Source organism: Eumetopias jubatus, unplaced genomic scaffold (assembly GCF_037043125.1).
Source record: "Eumetopias jubatus isolate StellerSeaLion01/CBP00866 unplaced genomic scaffold, mEumJub1_p1.0 scaffold_4, whole genome shotgun sequence".
Lineage (NCBI taxonomy): Eukaryota > Metazoa > Chordata > Mammalia > Carnivora > Otariidae > Eumetopias > Eumetopias jubatus.
Genome location: NW_028274810.1, coordinates 49,689,619 through 49,713,155, shown reverse-complemented (window position 1 = coordinate 49,713,155; position 23,537 = coordinate 49,689,619). Strand labels below are relative to the sequence as shown.

The following is a 23,537-nucleotide window of genomic DNA, read 5'->3' as shown; positions in this document are numbered from 1 at the left end:
GACTATCATAATTTCATATTTATAACGGAATAGATTTTAAAAGTTTGGTATTACAGTTTAGGAACAATTATTCCTTTGCACTGTCAACTGCAAGATTGCTTCTATAGTCAATTTATTGCACATTTGTGATATTAAACAGAGGCTCACTTTCAATGCAGGTTACTGGAAGAGCAAGGAGAAATGAGTGTAACTCATCCTTCTCTAACAGTTTCTTTCTTTTCTTTATACTTTATATTTATAACTGAACTGATGATGATTTATCATACATTTATTGTATATGATTCTGGAAATTTCCCCCTCTGTAATTTTGAGGTGGCAGAATTCATATTCTGCTTTTAATTCACCTCCATATGATGTGAGAAATTCTTCCCGTAAGACCTTACTTCATAATTCCTGGCTTAAATGAAATTAAATAACTAAAAACTACAAACAGTTTTTATGTAATTTGGTTTCATGTTATAAATACTAATATAACAAATTATTCTATAAAAAGAGAATTATGATATGTTAGTTTCTGTTACTCTTTATATTCTTATTTATGTTTTATAAATATTTATGAGCTCAGAGAGGTTATTATATTCTTCCCAAAGTTATCTGGCTAATACACACTGTTGATATTTGTATTGGCTGTCAATATCTTTTCATACTTATTAAATTATTTGAAAATGTTTAACTGCTTTTACATATCAAATTACTTCCATAATCTTTATTAATTATTGTAACATTTTCCATTTCCATTATCAAAATGTATGTACTCATCAATTGGCTGAAAGAGTTCCTGAAATTTTTGTTCCAAGTTCTATCTAAAATGTGTATCTATATTCAAAAGTGAATATGCAGAAATTAACAATAAATCCATCAGCATGCCTTGATTGTATTAGCACTTTGCTGAGTAATTATGATGGTAACCTATGTAATCACAATTCATTCATCATGAACAATCTCACGGATATCAGATAGCATGTTTAAGTAGGCATTTGGCGATTTGGTCTTTCAAAGGCTGAAGCCAAAACTAGATCATTTCGATTGAATACCAAAGCTGATGCCAAACTTCATGTATGTCAAAATGCATTTTTTAAGATTCCCTCTTGGAATATTTACTACACAATATACAAAGGGTGAGAGAACAAAAGGACACGCTTTCGGGAGTCAACGTAACATTGGGAGCTGTAGATACCTTTAGTAGTGTGACAGACATGACCCCTTCCCATCATTGAGGCAACAGTTTTGTGGGGATATCAGCCAATAAAAAAGTAATCACAAAAATAAATATATAACTATAAACTATGGTATGTTCCATCAGAGAAAATATAAGGTGCTTTGAGACTACATTGGGGAAAGTAATTTAAATGAAGAGTCAGGAAAAGCCTGTTTGAGAAAATGACATTCAAGGTGAGAACTAAAGGACATGTGGGATTTAGTTCAGTGAAGTTGGGGAGAAAGAATATTTCAGACAGAGAGAAAAGTTTGGCTAATCCTCGTAGTGGGCTGATAGAGGAGGCCTGTCAGTGGCACTGGGAAGACTTAAATCAGGAAAAGAGTCACAGAAGCTTCTGGAGAGGCCCGGGGGGCCAGATCTTGTAACGTTTGACAAGGCATGTTAACAATTTTGGATTTTATCCTAGATATAATAGGAAGCATTTCAAGAGTTGTAGGCAGGAAATTTTCACTTTTTAAAGATTGCTCAGACTACTGAAGAGAAAGAATTGGAGGGAAGAATGAAATGAATAAGTTACATTATTTTAAATAATTCTTCATAAAAATGAACTATATCCATCTTCACCCATGCTATTAGAATTTTCTTGTTTTTGCAGATTGAAGAATTTACCATTCTCATTTACCAAACTTAAAGAGCTTGCAGCTTTGTGGCTTTCTGACAATCAGGTAAAAACTTTTATTACCTGATTTATTTTATTTATTAAGATAAACTCTAATTAAAACTTTGAATTACTAACTTATTCCCAATAGATACCCTTGACAATTACTACAAAATATAGATTCTTTATCTTCTAGAAGAGAGATTTTTGTAACGATAGCAATTCAAGTATGTATTTCATTGCTACAGACAATATATTGAGTACTATAATCCCCACCTTCTTTAAACACTCCGATTTAGCATTTACTTCATTCTCAGAGATCTAATACACAAAATGATCATTTTTATACCTTTTGATTTCTAAGTAGTCCATGTATGTCCTCAGGAACATTCTCTAATTATATCTCTGAAGGTAAAGAATAACAAATCATTAACACAATTCCCACAGAGGGAATTATTATCCTACATGATTTTTTTATACTGTTAATTATAATCAACTTAATTCTAAAACTTTATACAAGAAGTTTTCAGATCTTTTTTGGAACTATTTTCAGTACTTTCTGTGAAATTGGTTTGATATTATTTTTTATACTCACTGAAGTAGATTATAATTGAATCAGTAATTGAGTGTTAATGAATAACTTTAATAAGGAAAATAACAAGAAACAGTTGAAGACATCTGATTTGCCACCAGGAAAGAACTGGTGATAGACAATTTTGACATAGTTTATTAGTCTTTTTTACTTTTTTCTTATAATCCTAAAATTTTGAAACGCCTATTCCCAAATATGAATAGCCAAATGAAAACAAATCATCTTGAATTTAGTTTCTTATCACTATTTCCTGAGCATAAAAGCAGACTTATTGGTAAATGAATTGTTCAGACTTCTAGGTATTGGGCTACTTCTGCGAAAAAATAAATCTCTACAAAATATAAGTGCTAGAATGTTTGTATTCCTACAGTCATTATAGCACTTGCTTCCATCTGCTGAGTAAAAAAAAAATTAGATTGTCATTCAAATTCAAATCTTATCAATGAACTATAGATTTTTTAAGGCATTAATATATAATTATAAATAAATCATTTTTGGATTCAATGTGAGCTATGCTAATGGAACAGTCAATGCTACAGTCTTGCATTGTGAAAAAACATCCACTAATATCATGATTTATTCTTCTTGTGGGAGAATGAACTGAACAGTGACTGCATCATTTAACTTTTATTTAGAACCATGATTTAATGTGTTTCTGACTCAGTTTCATGAGACAAGCTGGTATCCCAAATCCCCTTTGTGCTTCACTCCTGTTGATAAATGTCATGAAATAAGTGGATTTTTTAAACATTAGGTATCATCATTTCCAATATATTTATATGTATAGCATATAATATCAGAGTTCTAAAACTCCCTTCAGAAATAATATTTCTAAAATCAAATTAAGAATGGAATATTACTATCCATAAGAAATATATTGTTGATAGAGCAGATACAGAAAGTACAACTGTTTATTTTTATGTAGACTCTGTCTTTGGTTACAAAAATATCTCTTAAAAAATGCTTATGTTTTAATCTAATTAAATTCATAAATGATCTTGGAATAGCATGAATTTGATAGCAATTTCCATTTGTCTTTTTAGGGCAGCAGCTTGTGAAAATGAATGAGCATATAGAACCACACCAAAAGCTCACTTATTTGAAACAATTTAATACATCTTGATCTCTTTAAGATTAAAACTGACATTGCCAGTGAAGATGAATAGGTTTTGTAAAAGAGTATACTAGAGAAAAAGAGACTCTCAGCATGAAGACCTTAGAATTTGAGAATATTCCTCAGCAATAGTTTTATTTCATGAAATCCTTTCTTATTTCATTACTTTTTTCCTTGCCTTTCTTTTAATTGTTCATTCAGCTCAGTGAGGCCAGACTATTGACCACTATCTTCTATAAAAGTATTCTTAATATTTGCTATCTTATTAATCTAATTTATATGTTCTTTGCTTCTAGTCCAAAGCCCTTATCCCTTTACAAACTGAAGCCCATCCAGAAACAAAGCAAAGAGTATTGACTAACTACATGTTTCCCCAGCAACCTCGTGGTGATGAAGGTAAATTGTCAGTAAAAATTTCTCCTATGCTTATATGATAATGGATAAAACGTATTAATTTTATTCTGATCTCTGGACAGGAATCCTGGCCCATGGGCAAGGCTATAAAAATAATTACACGACACATACAAATCATCCAGGGGTTAACCCTAAGCTTAAATCTTACCTTCCATAATCAGCAAGGAAGAAGTCAAACTTTCACTATTTGCAGAGGACATGATATTCTATATAGAAAACTTGAAAGACTCCACCAAAAAACTGCTAGAACTGATAAATGAACTCAGTAAAGTTGCAGGATACAAAATCAATGTGCACTATAATGTTTTAAATAAGATTCCAAAAACTAACTCTCCCTCTTCTTATTTTATGTGAAAATATTGGTTTTTAGGAACAATTTCTCTTGGTAGATTGCAAGACATGACTAGTTCACTAAATGTAGTATCCAGCTAACTGAAAGGAGATAAGAAGAGTCAGACCTTAAGGAAGGTTCAATGAACTGTTTTATTTTCTGTGTTCACCAATTTCATGGACACAATTTAAACATTTTGTCCGGTGATCCCAGGCCCCAAATTATTTCATGTTAAGAGTCAACCATAAAGAAATGACTTGAAAATAATGACCATTCTTTGTCTTTCAGGTTGAATTTCTCTAAATGATGTCAGTAGCTCTGATAGAAATACTTATTGAAAACCTAAACCATTTTTTTAATTTTTTAAAAAAATTTTTTAAAGATTTTATTTATTTATTTGAGAGAGAAAGAATGAGTGAGAGAGAGCACATGAGAGGGGGGAGGGTCAGAGGGAGAAGCAGACTCTCTGCCTAGCACGGAGCCTGATGTGGGACTCATCCGGAACTCCAGGATCATGACCTGAGCCAAAGGCAGTTGCTTAACCAACTGAGCCACCCAGGCGCCCCCCCTCCGTTTTTTTTTTTTAAATTAAATCTTCTATCCTTTATGATGACAAATTTCATAAAATTTTTATGAAAGAGATTTGTCCTTTACCATTTGGAACTCTGCATCGGCTCCTTAGCCCAAGCCAGAACAGGCTGCCACACATATTTTCTACAGTCTTACAGTAATGGTAATACTTAGAAGAGTAAACCCACTTTAATGCACCCATAGACTAAATCCACCCAGTTGACTTGAATGAGAGCATCTTTTAAAAGCAACTATCTGTTTATGGATCTATTTTCAGGGATAATTATAATAAACATCTTTAGTCTTTATGACTTATAAATATAAGTGAATCATTTTGGGATACTTTAGAATATTTTTATTCACATTTTGACTTACAAAAGTAGGAAAAGGAAAGATTGTTTTCATTTTTTTTAAGACTTCAGTAAAACTGATCTTTTGAATTTATGCAAGAGAGGGCACCATGTTTACATAAGCTATAAGAAAAACCTTAAGGAAGGATTGTTTTTATTCATACAACTTTACTTATATTTTCATATTAGTATCCCTAGATTACCAAAATATTTCATTTCCAAAAAAATGTAGGGAAAAGTGAAAAGAGTCTCAGATTTGCTAGTCATTTCTGAGATACTGTCTCGCAGATTAAATCCCTTATTTATTGCAGGGAGTGAGGTAGATCTAGTCAGGCAAGGTGTATGATGTTAAGGAATTAGCCTGGTTTTGTTTTGTTCTGTTTTCCTTTGAGGAAAGACGAGTTGGTAATAGAAAAATTTTCTTGAACTTTAAGTAAGTCACCTTTTGGCTTTTCAGGCAGAAGTATAATAAATGAATTTTCAGAATCCCTTGCAACAAAGAAGGAAATATATGATAAAGGGCATCTTTTGGGAAAGAATTTAGCCTAAACTAAGTACTTGTATTGCATTTTCATGTGATCTTCACAATTAATTTTGGTAAGGAAGATATTACTATTAGCCTACATTTTGATATAAATTAAAGATTTATAAGCCACTTATTTTCCTTGTTCATTTGAGACATACTTAGACCAGTTTTTAGACCATAATTTTAAAGTTACCCTAAAAACAAGCTCCCCTCCATTACCCCCGCCACCACATACACACACTAAAAAGAAAAGCTTGCAATCTCACACACTTTACTGAAAAGCCAATGTTATGTAGTATCTTTTATAAAATCCTAATAGAGTTTAGTGGCTACAGATAATGGGTATGGGCTCTGTAATCGCACAGACATGGAATAGAATCCTGCATTGACCCAGAGAAGCTGTAAAACTTTGAGCAGTTCTCTTAAAACTCACCTAGAGTTTTCTCATTAACAAACTGAGGATATATTAGTACTACCACTGGTGTGGTAGTGTGAAGATTTTAAAAAATAATGTTTTAAAATGTGTAGTCCAGCTGTCTTTATTATTATTATTAATTATCCTTTGGAGAGCCTGTTCTCTACACTAGAAAACTTCCCAATCCCAATATATAATTAATATGTACTTAGGAAAGCTGAATTTGAATTAAGATGTAAAAAAACCATGTAACAAATACCAAGGGAATTTTATTCCCTCTCTTTCTTTCCTTCTTTTTTCCTTTCTTTCCTTCTTTCTTTCTCTTTATTTTCCCCTTTTTTAAATTTTTGTACTTGTTTGTATACCTATTGCCATTTTTTGCATAGTGTACCGAGCTCTATTAATAACACCTCATGTAAAAAGAAAAAGCAATAATACTTTGGAATCTAACTGTAGATTTCCAGTCAGACAGTGACAGCTTTAACCCTACCCTGTGGGAAGAGCAGAGACAACAACGCATGACTGTTGCCTTTGAATTTGAAGAAAAAAAGGAAGATGACGAAAATGCTGGGAAAGTTAAGGTGAAACTTTTCATTTTGTTTCTTCTTTCTTCTCCTTATTTTTGTTTGTCCATTGTTATGATTAAAATAGATTTTGGGACAGATTGAGTGACCTCTGCTTGAAGGTCAGCTACATCTTCACATCTCCTTCATTATAGCAGGAGGGTAATCTGAGAAGCAGTGGTGTGCTTCAGAATGAGACTCATGTCCCAATTCTGACTGAGCAAATTTGATACACCACCCCATCTTACAGAGTAACAACATGAAAGAGATTCAAGGTGAGAGAAAGCCAAAACAAACAAAGGAATCTGAGTGATAGGCTTTACCTAAGCAACTTATTACATTTTTGAAATACTGGAATGGTTTTATTCTAATCACTAAGCAAGGCACCAGGCAGGCCATCTGAGACCTAAAAATACATTTAGGGAAGAGCCCATGGATTAATATGTTATATTGGCTTTAAAATATCTGAAAGATTTTATGTCTCTGGGGTATCTGAGAAGAATTTATGAGTTTTCTGAAATGAGAAAGCAAGTTTTAAAGGAGGCAAGTGCCTAGTAGCAGGTGATATTCAATTTTTTCACCTCAAACATCTTTCGTAAAAACTTTTATTGGAACTAATCTAAGTCAAGTAACAAAGTGGAATTTTAAAATCTATATTTTTTCATTATTTAAATTTGAAGTGCAGAGGAAATTTTATCAACATCAGATCTTCATATTATCATCACAGCAACATCTTGAATCTCTAATCTTTTATAGTATTATTTGTGTACTTTTTCCATCATGAATACTAACAGCTCTCCCTCTGAGTGACTAATTGCTTAAGTAATTGTATGTGCATCCTATTAATAGATCTAAATTGTGTAATGTGTTCTTTTCTGTCCCCTCATTCCCACATTTTCTAAACTTTTTTCTTAAACCAACACACCCTGGAACCTTACTAGATTTAGACAGTAAGGTAATTGACTACCTCTACATCATTGTGGAAAATCCAAAATGGATTCCCAAATCAAAATGATAGTTTTGATAAGATTTGAGTTTAAAAAAATGTTTCTGGATGCTTGGTTAGTGCTATCTAATAACCAAAGAAACATTTTTTTTTTAACTTGTGAATTTCTGGAAAAAGCAATGCCAAACTAAACAAAGACCCTTATAGCATTTAAGTTCTTCTTTTAAGATTTCATATGTTAAATCTAGAACCAATGGATGATGCATTCTATACTGGACCTCTGATTCATTCTTTTACTTCACTGAATGTCAAAAACTACATACTTAGTCCTAAAAATCCATATTCAAAGGATCTAATAAGAAAATAGTATGCTTAATGTACTCTGGTATATGTGTCAATGAAAACATAAAATGCAAACAGTTATTTAGAAGCCCTGTTTGTGTGTTATGTGGTCAGGTTTGTTTATAATCAGAGTAGGTTCATTATACTTTAGATTGCATTTTCTTTATGCTTATTTATATTTGATTTATTTATATTTTGGTGAAACAGTATGTGTTTCAAAAATCTCAAACACTTGGTTTTGACTAATTTGAATATTTCCAATGCCATTGAGCTATTGGACAAATTAGAACACAAACAAACTTCTAAATAAATCATCATGAAAGTATGATGAACGGAATATACAGAAATCTTACACTAAATCACACTTTTCTGGTTCATTACATATACATTAAATTTAGCACCATTTTACCTTTCATTTACATAAAATTTAGGAAGGAACCACTGACCTCTACCATCAACTTCCAAATGGACTAGAGTACAATGCCCTACTTATAGAGTGTATAGTGTAATATGAATGCTGCATTGTGTGAAAAAGTTGTGACCCATTAGCTTCACATGATATTGATACTGTTTTATTACAAAGAGTTCAAACTAATTTTCTGATGGTTGTTTTAAGTGCATTACCCAGAGTGAAAAAAAAATCAAGAGTAGAAAAATGATAAAGTGAAAGTATTGCTACAGTGCTCCTCTTTCTCCCAGAAAATGGAGATTCCTTCTCCCACAGGATCACTCCTGCCAAGCCCCCTGGGAAAGGGGCCAGCGTGGGATTACTCTCCAACCTGCCAGACTGTCTGGCGATTGCTGCACACCATGGGCCAGGTGTGATCAGCAGATCCAAGATATGCCCGTCCCCCAGAATGACCCACAGCTGGCATGGGGTTGTATAAGTGGCCTCCAGCAGGAAAGGAGCATGTGTACTCCATTGCCAGTTGCAGCACAATCCACCACTCTTCCCTCTCTAAGTGGCAGACAGGTAGGCCTAGGTGTTTGGGGTAGGAGAATCCCCCATGTAGAGGCAACTTTGGAACAGTGGTTTATGGGGTATGTTCTGCATGAATTGGGGTAAGAAATGTTGATCCTACAGAAACCATCCAATTGCCAATGTTTGACCTCATTTTTTTTTGTTCGTTGACATTGGTGATGGGGTGGAGAGATCAAGTCACGGGGTGGGGAGCACCAATAATGAGGTGCCTAATGGTGGGATATATGGCATGATTTTTGAGTTGGGTGCTTCATTTTTATTTATGTTTTTATTTTTAAAGATTTTTTTTCTTTAAAGTGTGGGAATACCAATAGTTGAGCAGAATGTTGATGACACTATTGATAAAATCTAAATTGCCCCCACACATACACACATTTTTGTATTATCAATTCAGAGGGAGATTAAGTAACTAAAACCTGATTTTTAAAATAGCATGAGATTTGAATTGAGATTTGCTGAGAGTGGACTTTGAGCACAAAGATGGACATCTGTTGAAAAGCATCAATTTCCCTCTAATTTGAAGGCACAAATGATGAGAATTCCTGTAAGAGAAGATTGGTTTGGGAGTTGTGGCAAACAGGGCTTCCTTATCTCAGTGGGTTGGGTGTTTAAAAGTTCAATGAAAAAAAAATGTCTTCATGGGATTGGAAAGAAGACTACATTTTTGGTAAGCTTTACCATTCACATGTAATGGACTAGATTCTTATTCTGTGTCTTATATTCTTTCTGCAATACAAGGCCAGCTGAGAATCCTAACTGAAACTCCTATAGGTTTCCTTTCTGTGTAAAATGCTCTGATTAATTCCCAGGATAAGGTCCCTAATGATCAGTAATCAAAGCATTAACTATTTCTTCTCTTACTGGAATTTACAGTCAAACCAAATTAGAATTTAATCATTATATAAGAAAACCACAGTTCTTTGAGAATTCAAGATACCATCTCTAAATGCCCTAGCTATTAACAATAATTTTTTCTTCCATTGCTAAACTTTTGGGAGTCTCCAACATCTTGCAGCTGCTATTTGCATTTACTGCACTTTTTTTAGATCTGAAATATATAGAATGTTGTGAAACATTTCTATTTTTCTAAAATTAAAATGAAGTAACATTGAAGTGAAAATCTTGCATTTCAATAAAATGTATATGTAAAATGAACAAATACTTTATGGTGAGTGATATACACATTTTGGTAAGAACAAATGACAGTTTTTCCCACCTATTTATATCATAAATGAATTTACATTATTTCTCCATCCCATATTAGAATGAAGGAATATTTCTAGCCTATGTATTTAGAAATATAAAGAAACTGTTCTTATTTGGGCATGACTGAACTATTAATAAAATCGTATTTATGATCATGTTTTTTCATTTCTGAAGCATTGCACAAGAGTTAAAAAGTAGAAAGGCGTAGGCAAAACAATCTGTAAAAGGGTATAAAATATGCTTTTACGGAGCTTACAAACAACAATTATAAAATATTATAGTTTCCCTTAAGAAGAAATTATAAAATAGCTTTGTTTTAAAAATTGAATTTATCTTGTTATTTAACTCAATAAAATTTACATTTTAGACTTAGACACACTATCTTTTCTCCAGGATTGTACAACTATGTGCTTTACTTATATCAGAGAATAGCCCTGAGCCAAGTGACACTTCTGTAGCATAAACTTTGGAGTCAAAGACCTGAGTTTGAATCTGGGCAGTGCTACCCATAGCTGTATGACTTTGGGCAAGGAACTTATACTGCCTGAGCCCTGTTCTCAGGGAGACAGGAACAGGTGCTACAATAGGTTATGAAATTTAAACTATGTTTAATTATAATTATAAGTATTTAATGAATGTTAATAATTATAATCATTTATTATTTATATTCAAATCTATATGGTACACAATGAGATAAGTATTATATATTATATAAATAACTATTAATAAATTAAATATCCTTATAAAATATTGTACATGTGCCTGGCACATGGCAGATACTGAATAAATGATAGTTGGTGCTGTATACAATCTGAAAAAAAGTCCAAAAAGTTACAGGTAGTGTGGAGTTACATATATACAGTATATATAGTAGAATCTAAACTGCCAAAAAAATTCAGATTTTAAAAATACCTAAGTAGAATCTGATTTTAGAAAATAGTATCTAATCTCTGCATAGAATTTATACATTTTCAAAAGATTTTCACAGTTATTATCTCATTTTAGCTCTAGATTAACTGGAGATATTATCATTCCCATTTTACATAAGCAGAAACTGGACAGAAAGATTAGTGGCTGATAGCTTGTTGGGGGTAAATCTGTGGCTTAAATTTAGGTCTTCTGACTCCAGGTCCACCAAGTTCTGTTGGTAGACTAGTAAATGAGAAGAAAGGAGCTTATTGTCTAGGTGGAACAAATCCAAGTTTTATAAGACCTGAACTTCCCACAGTTTGGAGAAGGGCCTCTTTAAGGAAAAGAATATGAAATAACCATGTAAATAAAAAAGTAGGGCCCCTCACAAGGCTTTGGAAAGAATGTATGCAGGTGACAGGCTCTAAAGCTTAAGCTTCATTAGCTTGACAAATCTTGTTTCCAAATTTAAATATTTTTCAGAGATAAAGAACCCAAACATATTCTGGTGATATGACCAAAATATCACATTAACTTGCTTATAAAATAACCAGAAAATATTGGCACTGCGGCCATTAGTAAACAGTCATCTAATTGTGTCAGATGAGACATAGCATCTACAAAAAATAGATTACATTATTCAATGTGGAATTTAATTCAATTAAAGAAGAACATTTCACTTTTTTTTTTGCTTTTGATTCAATTTAGAAGTGTAATTTTAGCATTGAAGATTTCTTTAAGGTACATAGAATTTTAATCTATTGCCCTACATGAAAATTAATTTTCATTCATATACCACTGGTTATTAAAAATTAAAAGATGTTCTTAATTGGCATGATAGCCATACCACTCTACAATCTATATCTTTTAAATGTAGTTTTTTGACTTTTAGCCCTTTGCTCTCAAGTACTTTTAAATGAGTTCAACAATATAATTTAAAATTTAGATTTAATTTGTGATTAACATTTCTAATACCAACTTAAACAGCAGATCCAAGAATGCATGCATCCCAATGGACTTTGTCTAGTATGGATATCATTCTTTTTATGTTTATTTAAGAATGCATTATAAATTAAGTACCCTGGACTATATTTATATTACATTCTAACAACTTACACCTTTTTTCTGAGAAGTCTAAATTTTTCTTAGGTTATATTTTTGTAGCTTTATTTCTATATATTATTAATTTCGTTCTTATTTGTTTGGGAGTATAAAAGACTTCAACAATATTTATACTAGCAAAATTATCTGGTTTTTCCTCAGCTTTCCAAAAATTTATTGGAAAAATAATTTTGATTGTTTAATACTGAAAGGAATGTTAGAAGTCATCAAGTGGAGTCCAATCCCAGTGTTTGATATGGAAAAGGAGCCACAAGGAAGAATAAATATAACAAAGTTGGTGGATTTGCTAAAACTGCAGATGAGCAAAAGTGTTTGAATTCATATTTATAATCCTCAGATCTATACCACCATCATAGTTTCTTACATCCCATGAATTACATGGGTGTGGGTGGGTGGGTATGTGTGTGCCCCCCCCCCCCCACTTTCTCCTTTACTCTCATTCCCACTCCTTCCTTCTTCGGCTTTGCTTTCTTCTCCATTCCTCCCAAACTACCCACACACACACTTTTCACAGACACATACCACAATCACGTAAACCATTCCATTTTGTAAAGTTGGTTCTACTCAGATGCAAAAGGCATGACGGTTGGAATAAGCCAGGACAAATAAATCTGCTCCTTGTTTTCCTTCCCACTCCCTTTTAATCAGCATGGATAATTTGTATTTATTCCAATTTACGTATATTTTAAATATTCTGATAATGGGATTTTCTATATGGAAGTGTCTCATATTTTCTCTCTCTAAATTAAATGTGAAGAGTAATCATTAATATATATGTTCCTCAAAGTCACATCGATACAACAAAAATGAATTCAAGAATGGAAATAAATATCTGGGTAATATAAGCCAAAATTTACATGTGTATCTAGAATATCTTAGAAAATCTCCTCAATTTTTAAATTTCTTTTTATTTTAAGACATTACCTACAAAGCATGTTGCTTTATTAGGGTAAAAACTAAATATAAAAGCCACCCTGAAGCATATTCTTTTTAGGAATTAACAAGAATTAGCTCCCTGACCTTTTGATATAACATGCTAATTAACATAGAGCTGATGCATATTTGGTAGCAGATACTGTCAGTTCCCCCATTTTTTTAATCCATGATAAACTCTACTTGTAAATCTTTTGGGGTCTCCTCTTATCATCTACGTTGATATTCCAAAGATATCTTTAACATGAAAATAATTACTTATAAATAATTAAGATAGGGAAAGAACAGCCTCTAAAGTATAAAAGCAGCTGATAGTAACGCTTAAAATCTTCAGATTACCAGTCACTTATATGTTTGACCTACTGCTATTTCAACCATCTGCAGGGTAGGTCTAAAGATAGAATAAAACCCAAAAAATTCGTTTTAATCTAGAAGGTGGACAGGGTGGGAAGAGGCCCCATGAGGGCAGAATGTGCTCTACTCTACAATACAGTTTCTCAGCCAGCTCAACACTCACTATATTGCATTTGGTTTTACTACTGCACATAAAATGGAGTAGTTTTGTGAACATGTTTGCCGAAGGTATTTTTATGTTAAATTTCTTTTTATAAACTTCTAGGTTGAAATAAACCTAAAACGATATCCAACTCCTTATCCAGAGGATTTAAAGAATATGGTAAAATCTGTTCAAAATCTGGTGGGTAAGCCAAGCCATGGAGTGCGTGTTGAGAATTCAAATCCAACTGCTAACACGGAGCAAACTGTGAAAGAAAAATATGAACACAAGTGGCCTGTAGCCCCAAAGGAGATTACAGTGGAGGTATTTCAAGGTTATTGGTAATTGCCAGTGTGGTTTGGATTTTTTGGAATTACTAAATTATATGTCTTTTTAACTGATTAGATCTTCTCTGATAAGTGCCTTTTTCCCCCTAAAATATAAATAAGTCTCTCTACTTTTTCAAAATACGAGGGTTGCATTTAATAAATTACAGGTAAATGACACCCTCATGGCCTAAAAATACTAATAAAGCTCCAAAAGTTCCAATACACACAGAAGGAATAACTTGCTCACTCAGCTAGGCCTGGCCAATAAGTGCATTATATCATTTTCACTACACTCTTTTGGCTACCCCAAACTTTTATTGTATGAGTCATTAGAAAAGACTAAATGAAGATTTTTTTTTTTTTTTTTTTTACTCTACAAATCTCAGTGAGATTCTTGATCAGATTTAGAGCCAATTTTTTGTTTGTTTGTTTCTGTGTTTGGATTAAAACCTTTATAGGAGACACTTTTATAAACATGACAAAGAGGAGATAAGTTTGAAATTTAGCTTTTCTGGATCTAGCCATGTGAAACTTAATTCCTGTATTTTAGAATCAACTAGATATTTATCCTTATCAATTTGTGTGGTCTGAAAAGAATTCAACTACATTTATGCCACCTCTGTACTATCTCATTCACTCTTCAGCTAATTTGGTTATCACCTTTTTATCTTCATTAGAAACATAACTGGTATGAATGAGTACGTCTAGAAGTTACTATATCTACTTCTCAAAAATCTAGGTTTGTGAAACTCTTTTACAAATCTGCATTTCACAGCATCAATTTGTTGCACTGATTAAACACCAACTGTATATTTAGCACTGTGCTAAATACTGTGAGAGAGAGAAAAGAAATATAAAATGTACACATAGTCCCCGACTAATTTAGAGCCTAGCCAGGTAAAATTACCACAGATGAAGTAATTAGAGAACATATCGTATAAAATATGGTCACATGATTAGTTGTGTGATGGAGAATATAATACTTTAAGAAATTGGAGAGAAGCAATCACTGCCAATCAATTAAAAAGTTATGTGAAACAGTTTAAGGTTGAACTGCATATTGATAATGGGGTGATTTTTTTAAAGTCAAAAGAGAGGAAGTCATTCCAGACAAAGGGAAAAGCTTGAGCAAAAATAAGCCTGGTGTGAATATCTGCCAGTGGAGGTACCAGCCCGCCCCAGAAAAGAAGAATACAGCCTGGTATCCAGGGAAGAAAATTTAAGTAAATACTCATTTTTGTTGTTTTTTTTTTCTTTTTGCTTATGAAATCAGTATTATTGTACTTTTTCCTTTCTAAAATATTACAGATATGCAATAGCAGAGAAACAGACTTTTCCTTTATCTCTAAGACACTCCAATAATATAAAAAGGAAGAAATTCAACATTTAGGAGGTACACACTAAATACACATACACTTAATATTTAAACCTCATGCAATCACAGTTTAACATTAAAATAATTGTGAGGTCATAATAACCCATAAACTGAGTAATTTTCCTACAAAATAAGAAGATTTTAAAATTACTTAATACAGGATTGGGATAGGTGAGGCAAGGAAAAGATGGCTTTGGATATAAATTTTTTATAACCCTTGTAGAGAAAATAAGTCTTAAAATTATCCCACAAGCATTTCAAACTTGAAAAATCCAAAATTATATTTAATGTTTCTTCCCCAAATTTACTTCTGCTCCTATGTGCCCAACCTTGATCTCTGCTAGCACTATTATCTACCAGCTTACTCAAGCTAGAAATTTGGAAGGTATCCTGATTTCTTTTTCCTTCTTTCTCTCCACTCACTGCCCCTTCCAAACAGTCACCTAAATCTACATTTTCATCTAAGTGTATCTCTTCAACCTCCTCAGGCCCTCAACTCTGTCCTGCATTATTATAAAAACTGTCAACTTCTTGGCTTACATTGTCCCCAGCCCCCTCATTACTTTGCTAATGCCCTTTTTATTTATTTTTTTAAGATTTTTATTTATTTAAGAGAGGGAGACAGAGAGAGAGCCCAAGCAGGGAGAGAGGCAAAGGGAGAGGGAGAAGCAGACTCCCTGCTGAGCAGAGAACCCAATGAGGGACTCGATTCCGGGACCTGAGATCATGACCTGAGCCAAAGTTGGACACTTAACCAACTGAGCCACCCACGTGCCACTAATAATGATCTTTTTAAGACACAAATCTAATTTGCCCTCCTTAAAAACACTTATTTCCTATCTAATTGAAACTCAATCTTAAGCTTTATAATTATTTCAGTGATTCATCCCACCCTTTCTTAGTTTTTTTTCTTCTCCTGACCTTTTATCTTGAACAGAAATCTCACAGGTAATTTCAATACTTTTTCTAAAACTGTGATTCTAGGTCTTCTTTCCCCAACTTTTAGCCATCCTAGAGCAAAGAGAAAGTATTGCTTTTTTATCATCCTCCCTTCTTGAATTGCTCATCCAGGTCAAGGGACCACACTCCATATTTTCAACTTCCAAATAAAATAAATACAGATGGCCAAGTGTCCCACTGACCAGTGTATATGAAACATTTTATTGTATGTTTTGCACTTGTATGACATTTTTGAGTCATTATTTAGTTCATACTGTCAAGAATATGGAAGAGAGTATCACACACTGCATGATACATTTATCCATATGGTTAAATATGGAAAACCAAGGAGAAAAGAATAGAGGTAGGCAGAACCAGAAACAGAAATGATAAAAATAAACACGGTAAATGGATTACAAATGCAGCAGAGGAAAAAAGGAAAAGGAAAGGTAAATCAATATTTATTGATCACTTTCTATTTGCCAACTCTATGCCAAGAGTTTTAATATACGTTATGCTAAACAAAGAATACAGCTGGGAGGGTCATATGAATAAGGAAGATGGGGAAGTATGAAGGTTGTCCTCTACTTCCATATTCCTTTATATAAGTTTTATGAAGTTTACATTTGCTTTTTCCCTGTGTCTTAGTCCATTCAGGCTGCTATAACAGAATACCATAGACTACATGGCTTATAAACAAAAACATTTATTTATCACCATTCTGGAGGCTAAGAAGTCCAAGATCAAGGTACTAATTTGTAAAGGCCTACTTCCTGGTTTGTAGATGGCCATCTTCTCTCTGTGACTTCACATGGTAGAAGGAGATAGGGAGCTTTCTAGGGTCCCTTTTACATTGGCACTAATTTCATTCATGAAGGTTCTATCCTCATGACCTAATCGCCTCCCAAAAAGATCCCACCTCCAAATATCATCATATAGGTTTCAACTTATGAATTTTGAGGGGACACAAACATTCAGTATGTAGCACCCAGCTCTTTATATGACTAGCACTTCCACGTCTTTTCAAGTTTTAGTTTAGAGATGACCTCGATAGGAAGCCCTTCCCTGATCACCAGGATCAGTAGAACCTCTGATTTTCTCTATCACGTCATCCTGTTTATTTGTGTTAAATGTAAGGAAAACATTTATGATTATGTTGTTTATTAACTTCAGACTGAGTTTCATAAGGGTAGGAACCAGGTATGTCTTGTCTACCATTGTCTTTCTGGTATCTAGCACAGTGCCTACTACAGAGTCAGACACAACAAATATCTGTTCAGTACATGAACAACTGATAGAGTCTAGTTGTAATACCAATAACATGTCTGTCTCTACATCCAATTAGAAGTTAATTGAGGGGAAGAACAATTTCTCTGAGTTTTTGTCAAATCAATCACTAATTAAGTGTTGGCTGCCATACCTATTTGTGTTTTATCACCTATGTGTTGAATAACATGTATTCTAAAAACAACAATTTACCATATTAATACATTAATATAATATGAGTAAAGGCAAAATATCATGATGAAGACTATTGGGAGAGTGAGAAGAGCAGGGAAAGAGGAGGGAAGGAAGGAAGAAGAATGGTATGGTAAATAAAGCTATGACATGAAATGAGTAAAGGCTAAGTGTTCTAAAAATCTTGGTATACAAATGCCTCTAGTGTCTTAGTAATTTTGTTACAAGGATCATAGACCAAAAGAAGTACCTAACAGTTCCATTTATTAAGTAGTAGGTCTGAACAACTTAGTAAATATTTATGCCCTGCCTAGTGGTCATTTGAAGAATAATACACATAAATTGAAAGGGAAAATAATAGTTTTATTTCATGCTTAAATAACAAAACTACTTATTAATGAAATGTGTGCCGCTGTGGGATACTACTTATCTTCTCAAACCTTGGAATCATATTAGATACTACAATTCTGTTTCACATTGATTTTCAAATAGCACTTGATTTTTGATCACAGCAACCACCAAAAACCCAGCTTCACAAAGATTGTCATCAAAAGGAAAGTGCAATCTAATATTAAAACTGAGAGCCACCAATTCACACAGTATCTGACTGATGTCAAGTATGGCTTTGTTTCCCTCAAATATTTAAAATAACCCATGTATTCCTGTGATGAATTAAAAACAGCACCACAGGTACCTTGGAGCACAGTTTAGGAACAAGAGAAAGTGCTTTCGAGTCTAGTAGACATTAATTGAATTTACCTTGTTACCAATTTTGTGATCTTGATAAGTCATTGAAAACTTTCTGAGCTCTGCTTTTTATATCTTTAGAGCTACAGGTAACAATAACATTTAGAGTTTTGTGGAGATACAATCAGATGAAAACAAGTATTTTTATACAGCTGCAAGCACAGTTCTTGGTGAAGAGGAAAGCTACAGTAAATGATAATTCCCTTCCCTTCCAAAAGAGAATGATGTGCTAATCCCGCCCCTCCGCCTTTAATCCTTTTGTGGGCCACTACCCTGCATTACAGAAAACTTCTCACTGGATACCTGTTCACTATGTCCACCATGTTCATAAAGTTTCTGGACTTACTTGTTTGTTAGGAGACTCCACCCAATTTCTTTCTATAGAGGAAGCACATCTCTCTCCTGGTAATACAGAGTAGTCAATTACCCTTGAAAATGTCCTTAAATGTTTTTATTAATACCAGACCTGGACTCCTGAAAGCTCAGACACAAGTTTTTTCCCCCTGTCACTTCTACCTTGGGCTCCCTTTCCCTACAGCAGTAGCAGCTGAGATTTAGTTTGAATGACACAAGGTCAATGGGTTAAAGAAATAAAGAGATTCTACCTTTTCTCTCTCCCCCTCTTCTGTCTCCTTACCAGAAGCAAATATGGTTCAAGGTGCTTAAAATGGGACCCTCATTATATTTCATTCCCGACCAATAACTTCCACTGCCTTCACCATAGAAGTAGTCCCAAAAGCTTCACCCACTTTTCCAACGTGAACTTGCAGCCTCTCTAAAAGAATTTATAGAGACAGAATCAATGATTAATTTCCTTTGTTGGACAGTTAACTTGTCTGTTCTGTGAAGTCCAGCTGAGAGGTGAGCTTTTCTTAGGGTAGACAGCAGAGCATACATAGTACCACACAGAAGGCCTTCCAATAGCACAGATCCCAGTTCAAATCTTGGCTCTACCACCCACTGAGTTGGTGACTTATGTGGAATTATGATTTTACCTCTTTGAGCCTCCATTTCCTTAAGTGTAAAACAAAGATAATGATATTAAATAACTTAAAAATAATAACAGTAAAAAACTAGGTTATCAGTTAAGTGATTAACAGAGATGATACAGATAAAGTGTTTAGCATAGTAGCACAGTAGCAGATATGTAATAGATCCTCCATAACTGATGGCATCATCTTCATCATCATCATCATTATCATTTTGGTCATGAAGATAAGTGAGTTTAACTGGATCAGTGGGAATCCACTGTTCTTGCTTCAGTAGTGTTAATCTTCCTAAGTGGAGAGCCACAGAACTCTGGAGAAAAGGGGCAAGCTCATGATTAGCTGATATCAGAGTCTCTTCCTAGTCACTAGAGCTCTTTTTGATTCAAAGTAGAAATTCTTGAGCAGAACCAGAGACTTGAATCTGAGTCATACCATACCTACCATGCCAAGCTCCAGCCACAATCTTGGGATACAAATTTGAAAATTTGATCTATACATGCAAGATAACTTGCACACTGATTGTATAAGTCATAAGGAAAATGAAGTAATGAAGCCCTTAATTATATGTACAACTCTTTGGTTTCTTTTGTTGACTAAAACAAAATTCCTGTACTTCAGTATCAGGTGTCATAAGAATATTTCCTTTTTCAACTTATTTCAACAAATAAGTTACATTTAGATTCATAGAATGTTAGTACTAGACAGAAAATAGCATTAATTCCTATCATCTATTACCTTCATTTTACTGATGAATTGAATAAGGTACAGAGAGGTACACTGACTTGCCCAAGATAACCTGATTAATAAATGATAAAGCAGGAATGGAAGAGAAACATGCCACCTTGTAATTGAGTATTTTTTGATAAGCCTTAACATATTTTATGACTTTTCATGGTACAATTTCTCAAACTTGTGTCTGCTTCTACTTACAAATTTCTACAAAGATGTGTAAAGGCTTTTACTCTCTATTCTGTCACCTTAAAACTTTATCATAATACCTTGAAATAGTTTTCAAAATCCATGAAAACACAGATTTCCCTCTTCATCTCCAGAATTTCCATCAATCCCTCTCTCTTTCCTATCCCTCTTCAAATCTGGAACGGGATTTTAAAAGTCTGTAATGTGCTCAGTTGAGCTCACTAGGAGGCGGCACAATATAAGGGAAGATTTTGGACATGAACACAAGAATCCTGCCTCTATGCTGGATCTTGGTCTAATTTTCCCTGTAAGCCTGGACCTCGCTGAGTCTTAAAATTCACTTGTAGGAAATGAAAGGTTCAGCTAGAAATATTTTCTTTAAAGAATTAACAAGTATCAGATATATACCCAGGTTTTTCACAGGCAAATATTCTCATACAAACCTAACCAAAACCAACCCAAAAAATTGAACTTAAGCCAGGAGCTAAAGAAATGTCTGTTTCTTTGCAATACCCAAAGACTTGAGCCTGTCACTCACTATGTGGGGCATTGAAATATATAATAAAAGTTTCTATTACCAATTAGTTATAAAGTGGGACACATTTCATTTACTATATTTGTGTGCTCAAGTATATTCTTTATTTGATTTAACAAAATATTTCTAAATTTATTGCATTAATGTTTTAAACTAACAAGAACTAATTAATGGGAAAACTGAAAAATGCTGAAAATTATTTTTTGAATTCAAATTAACCTAGGGTTAAGAAAAAAAAAAGAAAGAAAAAAAAGACATAAAGATAACTGCCATGCATAAATTTATATCACTACCTCCCTGTGGGCATAGACAAAACATTTTTATGTGTATAAAAAAGTGAGAATTTGGTATTTTACCTTCCCCAATGCTCTCTCATTATCTGGTTAACTGGAAATAATAATTTTAATTAAAGAAGTTTAAAATTCACAGCCTTTTTTAACATGTTCATTTGTCTTTATAAAGTTATATTCTTGTACCAGTGTTGCTCATTACACTCAATGAATGGATTTAGAATGAAGATTTAGCAAGCTAGATCAATCACGAGAAAATTAGAAACCTTAGGAAGAAGGCATGATAGAACTAAAGAAATTGAGGATAAGATCACTTGGGAAACAGTAGGAGTTAAGAGGGGGATTGGCACTAAAAGCCAGATTTAAAGGACCCAATTGTGCATGAGCATGGTTGAGGATGAAAAGAAATTTAGTTGGTCAGTGATGGACTTTCCCTCTTAGAACTCTTAAGGGAGCCCCCCTCTTAGATTCTTACATGCACATATATATCATATATATATATATATATCATATTCTCACATACAGCTTATCATAATTCAGTCGTGTGTTATAATAAGATGTATCTCATCTCTCCAACTAGATGGTAAATCTCCAAGGGACATGGGTGACATTTTGTCTTTCTTTGGAAACTCTACAGTTCTTTGCACAGTGCCAGGCATATCAACAGGCATTCAAAAAATGTCTGATGAACAAATGGACTCATTTAAATTAGAAAGAACAAAACATTTTAGTACTCACCTCAGAGAAACATATGATTCACCCCAGTGCTCCACAGTGACTTATATTCTAGAGCCCCATCTTTAAATCTGAGCCAAGTAAAGATAATGCCACCTTGATTAACCAATGTTTAAATGTTTACTTTCCTTGTCCTATATTATTATATCTCTCAGGATTCTTTTGTTCATCCAGCTAATGAAATGAGGATTGGGGAACTTCACCCTTCATTAGCTGAGACCCCTCTGTACCCACCCAAACTTGTTCTGCTAGGGAAGGACAAAAAAGGTAACACTGTGAACCTGATGTGGAAAATATGCCACAAATGCATGTGCATGACGAATCACGAGTCGTAACTTATGATACATAGTCTATAGAAATATTTTACAAATATATATTCCTAACATTGTTATGCTATCTGTTTTTCATACTTGCTTTTCTTTGTTCATTATTGTCAATGTTCATAGCATTATAACATTTTCCCCTTTACATTTCAGAATCAACTGATGAGTCTGAAGTTGACAAAACTCACTGTCTGAATAACAGTGTTTCCTCAGGCACTTACTCAGACTACTCACCTTCCCAGGCTTCCTCAGGATCCTCTAACACCCGGGTTAAAGTGGGGTCCTTGCAGACAACAGCTAAAGATGCAGTACATAATTCTTTATGGGGTAACAGGTGTGTTTAGAATTCCCTTTTTTCTGTTCCCAAGTGCTTACTTTCAGCAACTTTTTTTTTAAAAAATGGGATCTTAATTTTTGAATTGTATTCATCACATGAATGGCGTAGAAGACAGACGGAAGGGGCAGGTAAGCAATCACATTCCCCCCAGGATTTCCAGGAGAGGATGAATCCATTTTATACAGCAAAACCATTGTTTAAGGGAGAGATGGCAGGAGATTATCAGGTTGAGATAATAGGAACAGAAATTTTAAAGATCAGAAACCAAAAATCCTGTTTGCCCAATACTTATTTAAGACACACGTGGGCATTTCACTATCCCCAGTGGGGTTATGGATTAAACCAAGATGTATGGAAAGCACTTGTGTGCCCAGTACAAAGTAAATATTTAATAAAATTGTCATTGCTATTGTCATCATCGTTATCATCATCATCATCATTTTATCACCACCTGGAAAAGTTAGGCTATAAGCAAAAGTATTTAATCTTTCCAAAGTGGTTCCTACTCTATTTTACTTGCATTATACAGATAAAAATCAAAAGCCAAAGAGCACAATAAAGTGATTCAGTGAGGTAGTAATTACCCAGTCTGATTCTTGTGTTTTGTGCCTTGTTCTTATGTTTTAAGGTACAAACAACAAATACAAATCATCATATAGGTAGTCAATGATTATTACTCATATTTTACTGATAATATCACTACTGTCAACAATATATTCTTTGGTAATTAATGGATAACTATTTCTACCTATCAGTGCCCATGATAAGAATCTTAACTCTTTCAGTTTACAAGTTCATTATTTGTGATATAAGCTGAGCTTAATGAGGTACTTTGGAAGGTTCCTTCTAAATGTACTATTTAGCAATTAGCAATTAGCTTTAGCTAATTTTTTAGCAATTAGCTTTAGCAAAAGCACTTAAAGGTCTTTCTCTC

The 23,537-nt window shown here is 33.6% G+C and overlaps 1 protein-coding gene across 3 annotated transcripts in view; it reads left to right on the top strand.

Moving 5' to 3' along the window:
- The window catches only part of LRRC7 (leucine rich repeat containing 7), a 317,511-nt gene that overhangs the window by 211,585 nt on the left and 82,389 nt on the right, over nucleotides 1-23,537 (top strand). For all 3 annotated transcript variants that reach the window (XM_088022969.1, XM_028102462.2, XM_088022968.1), the window contains exons 12-18: nucleotides 1,815-1,884; nucleotides 3,820-3,919; nucleotides 6,586-6,710; nucleotides 8,705-8,953; nucleotides 13,752-13,952; nucleotides 22,099-22,210; nucleotides 22,420-22,600. In XM_088022969.1, coding sequence (XP_087879095.1) covers nucleotides 1,815-1,884; nucleotides 3,820-3,919; nucleotides 6,586-6,710; nucleotides 8,705-8,953; nucleotides 13,752-13,952; nucleotides 22,099-22,210; nucleotides 22,420-22,600 — 1,038 coding nt within the window. The remainder of the gene's footprint in view (nucleotides 1-1,814; nucleotides 1,885-3,819; nucleotides 3,920-6,585; nucleotides 6,711-8,704; nucleotides 8,954-13,751; nucleotides 13,953-22,098; nucleotides 22,211-22,419; nucleotides 22,601-23,537) is intronic.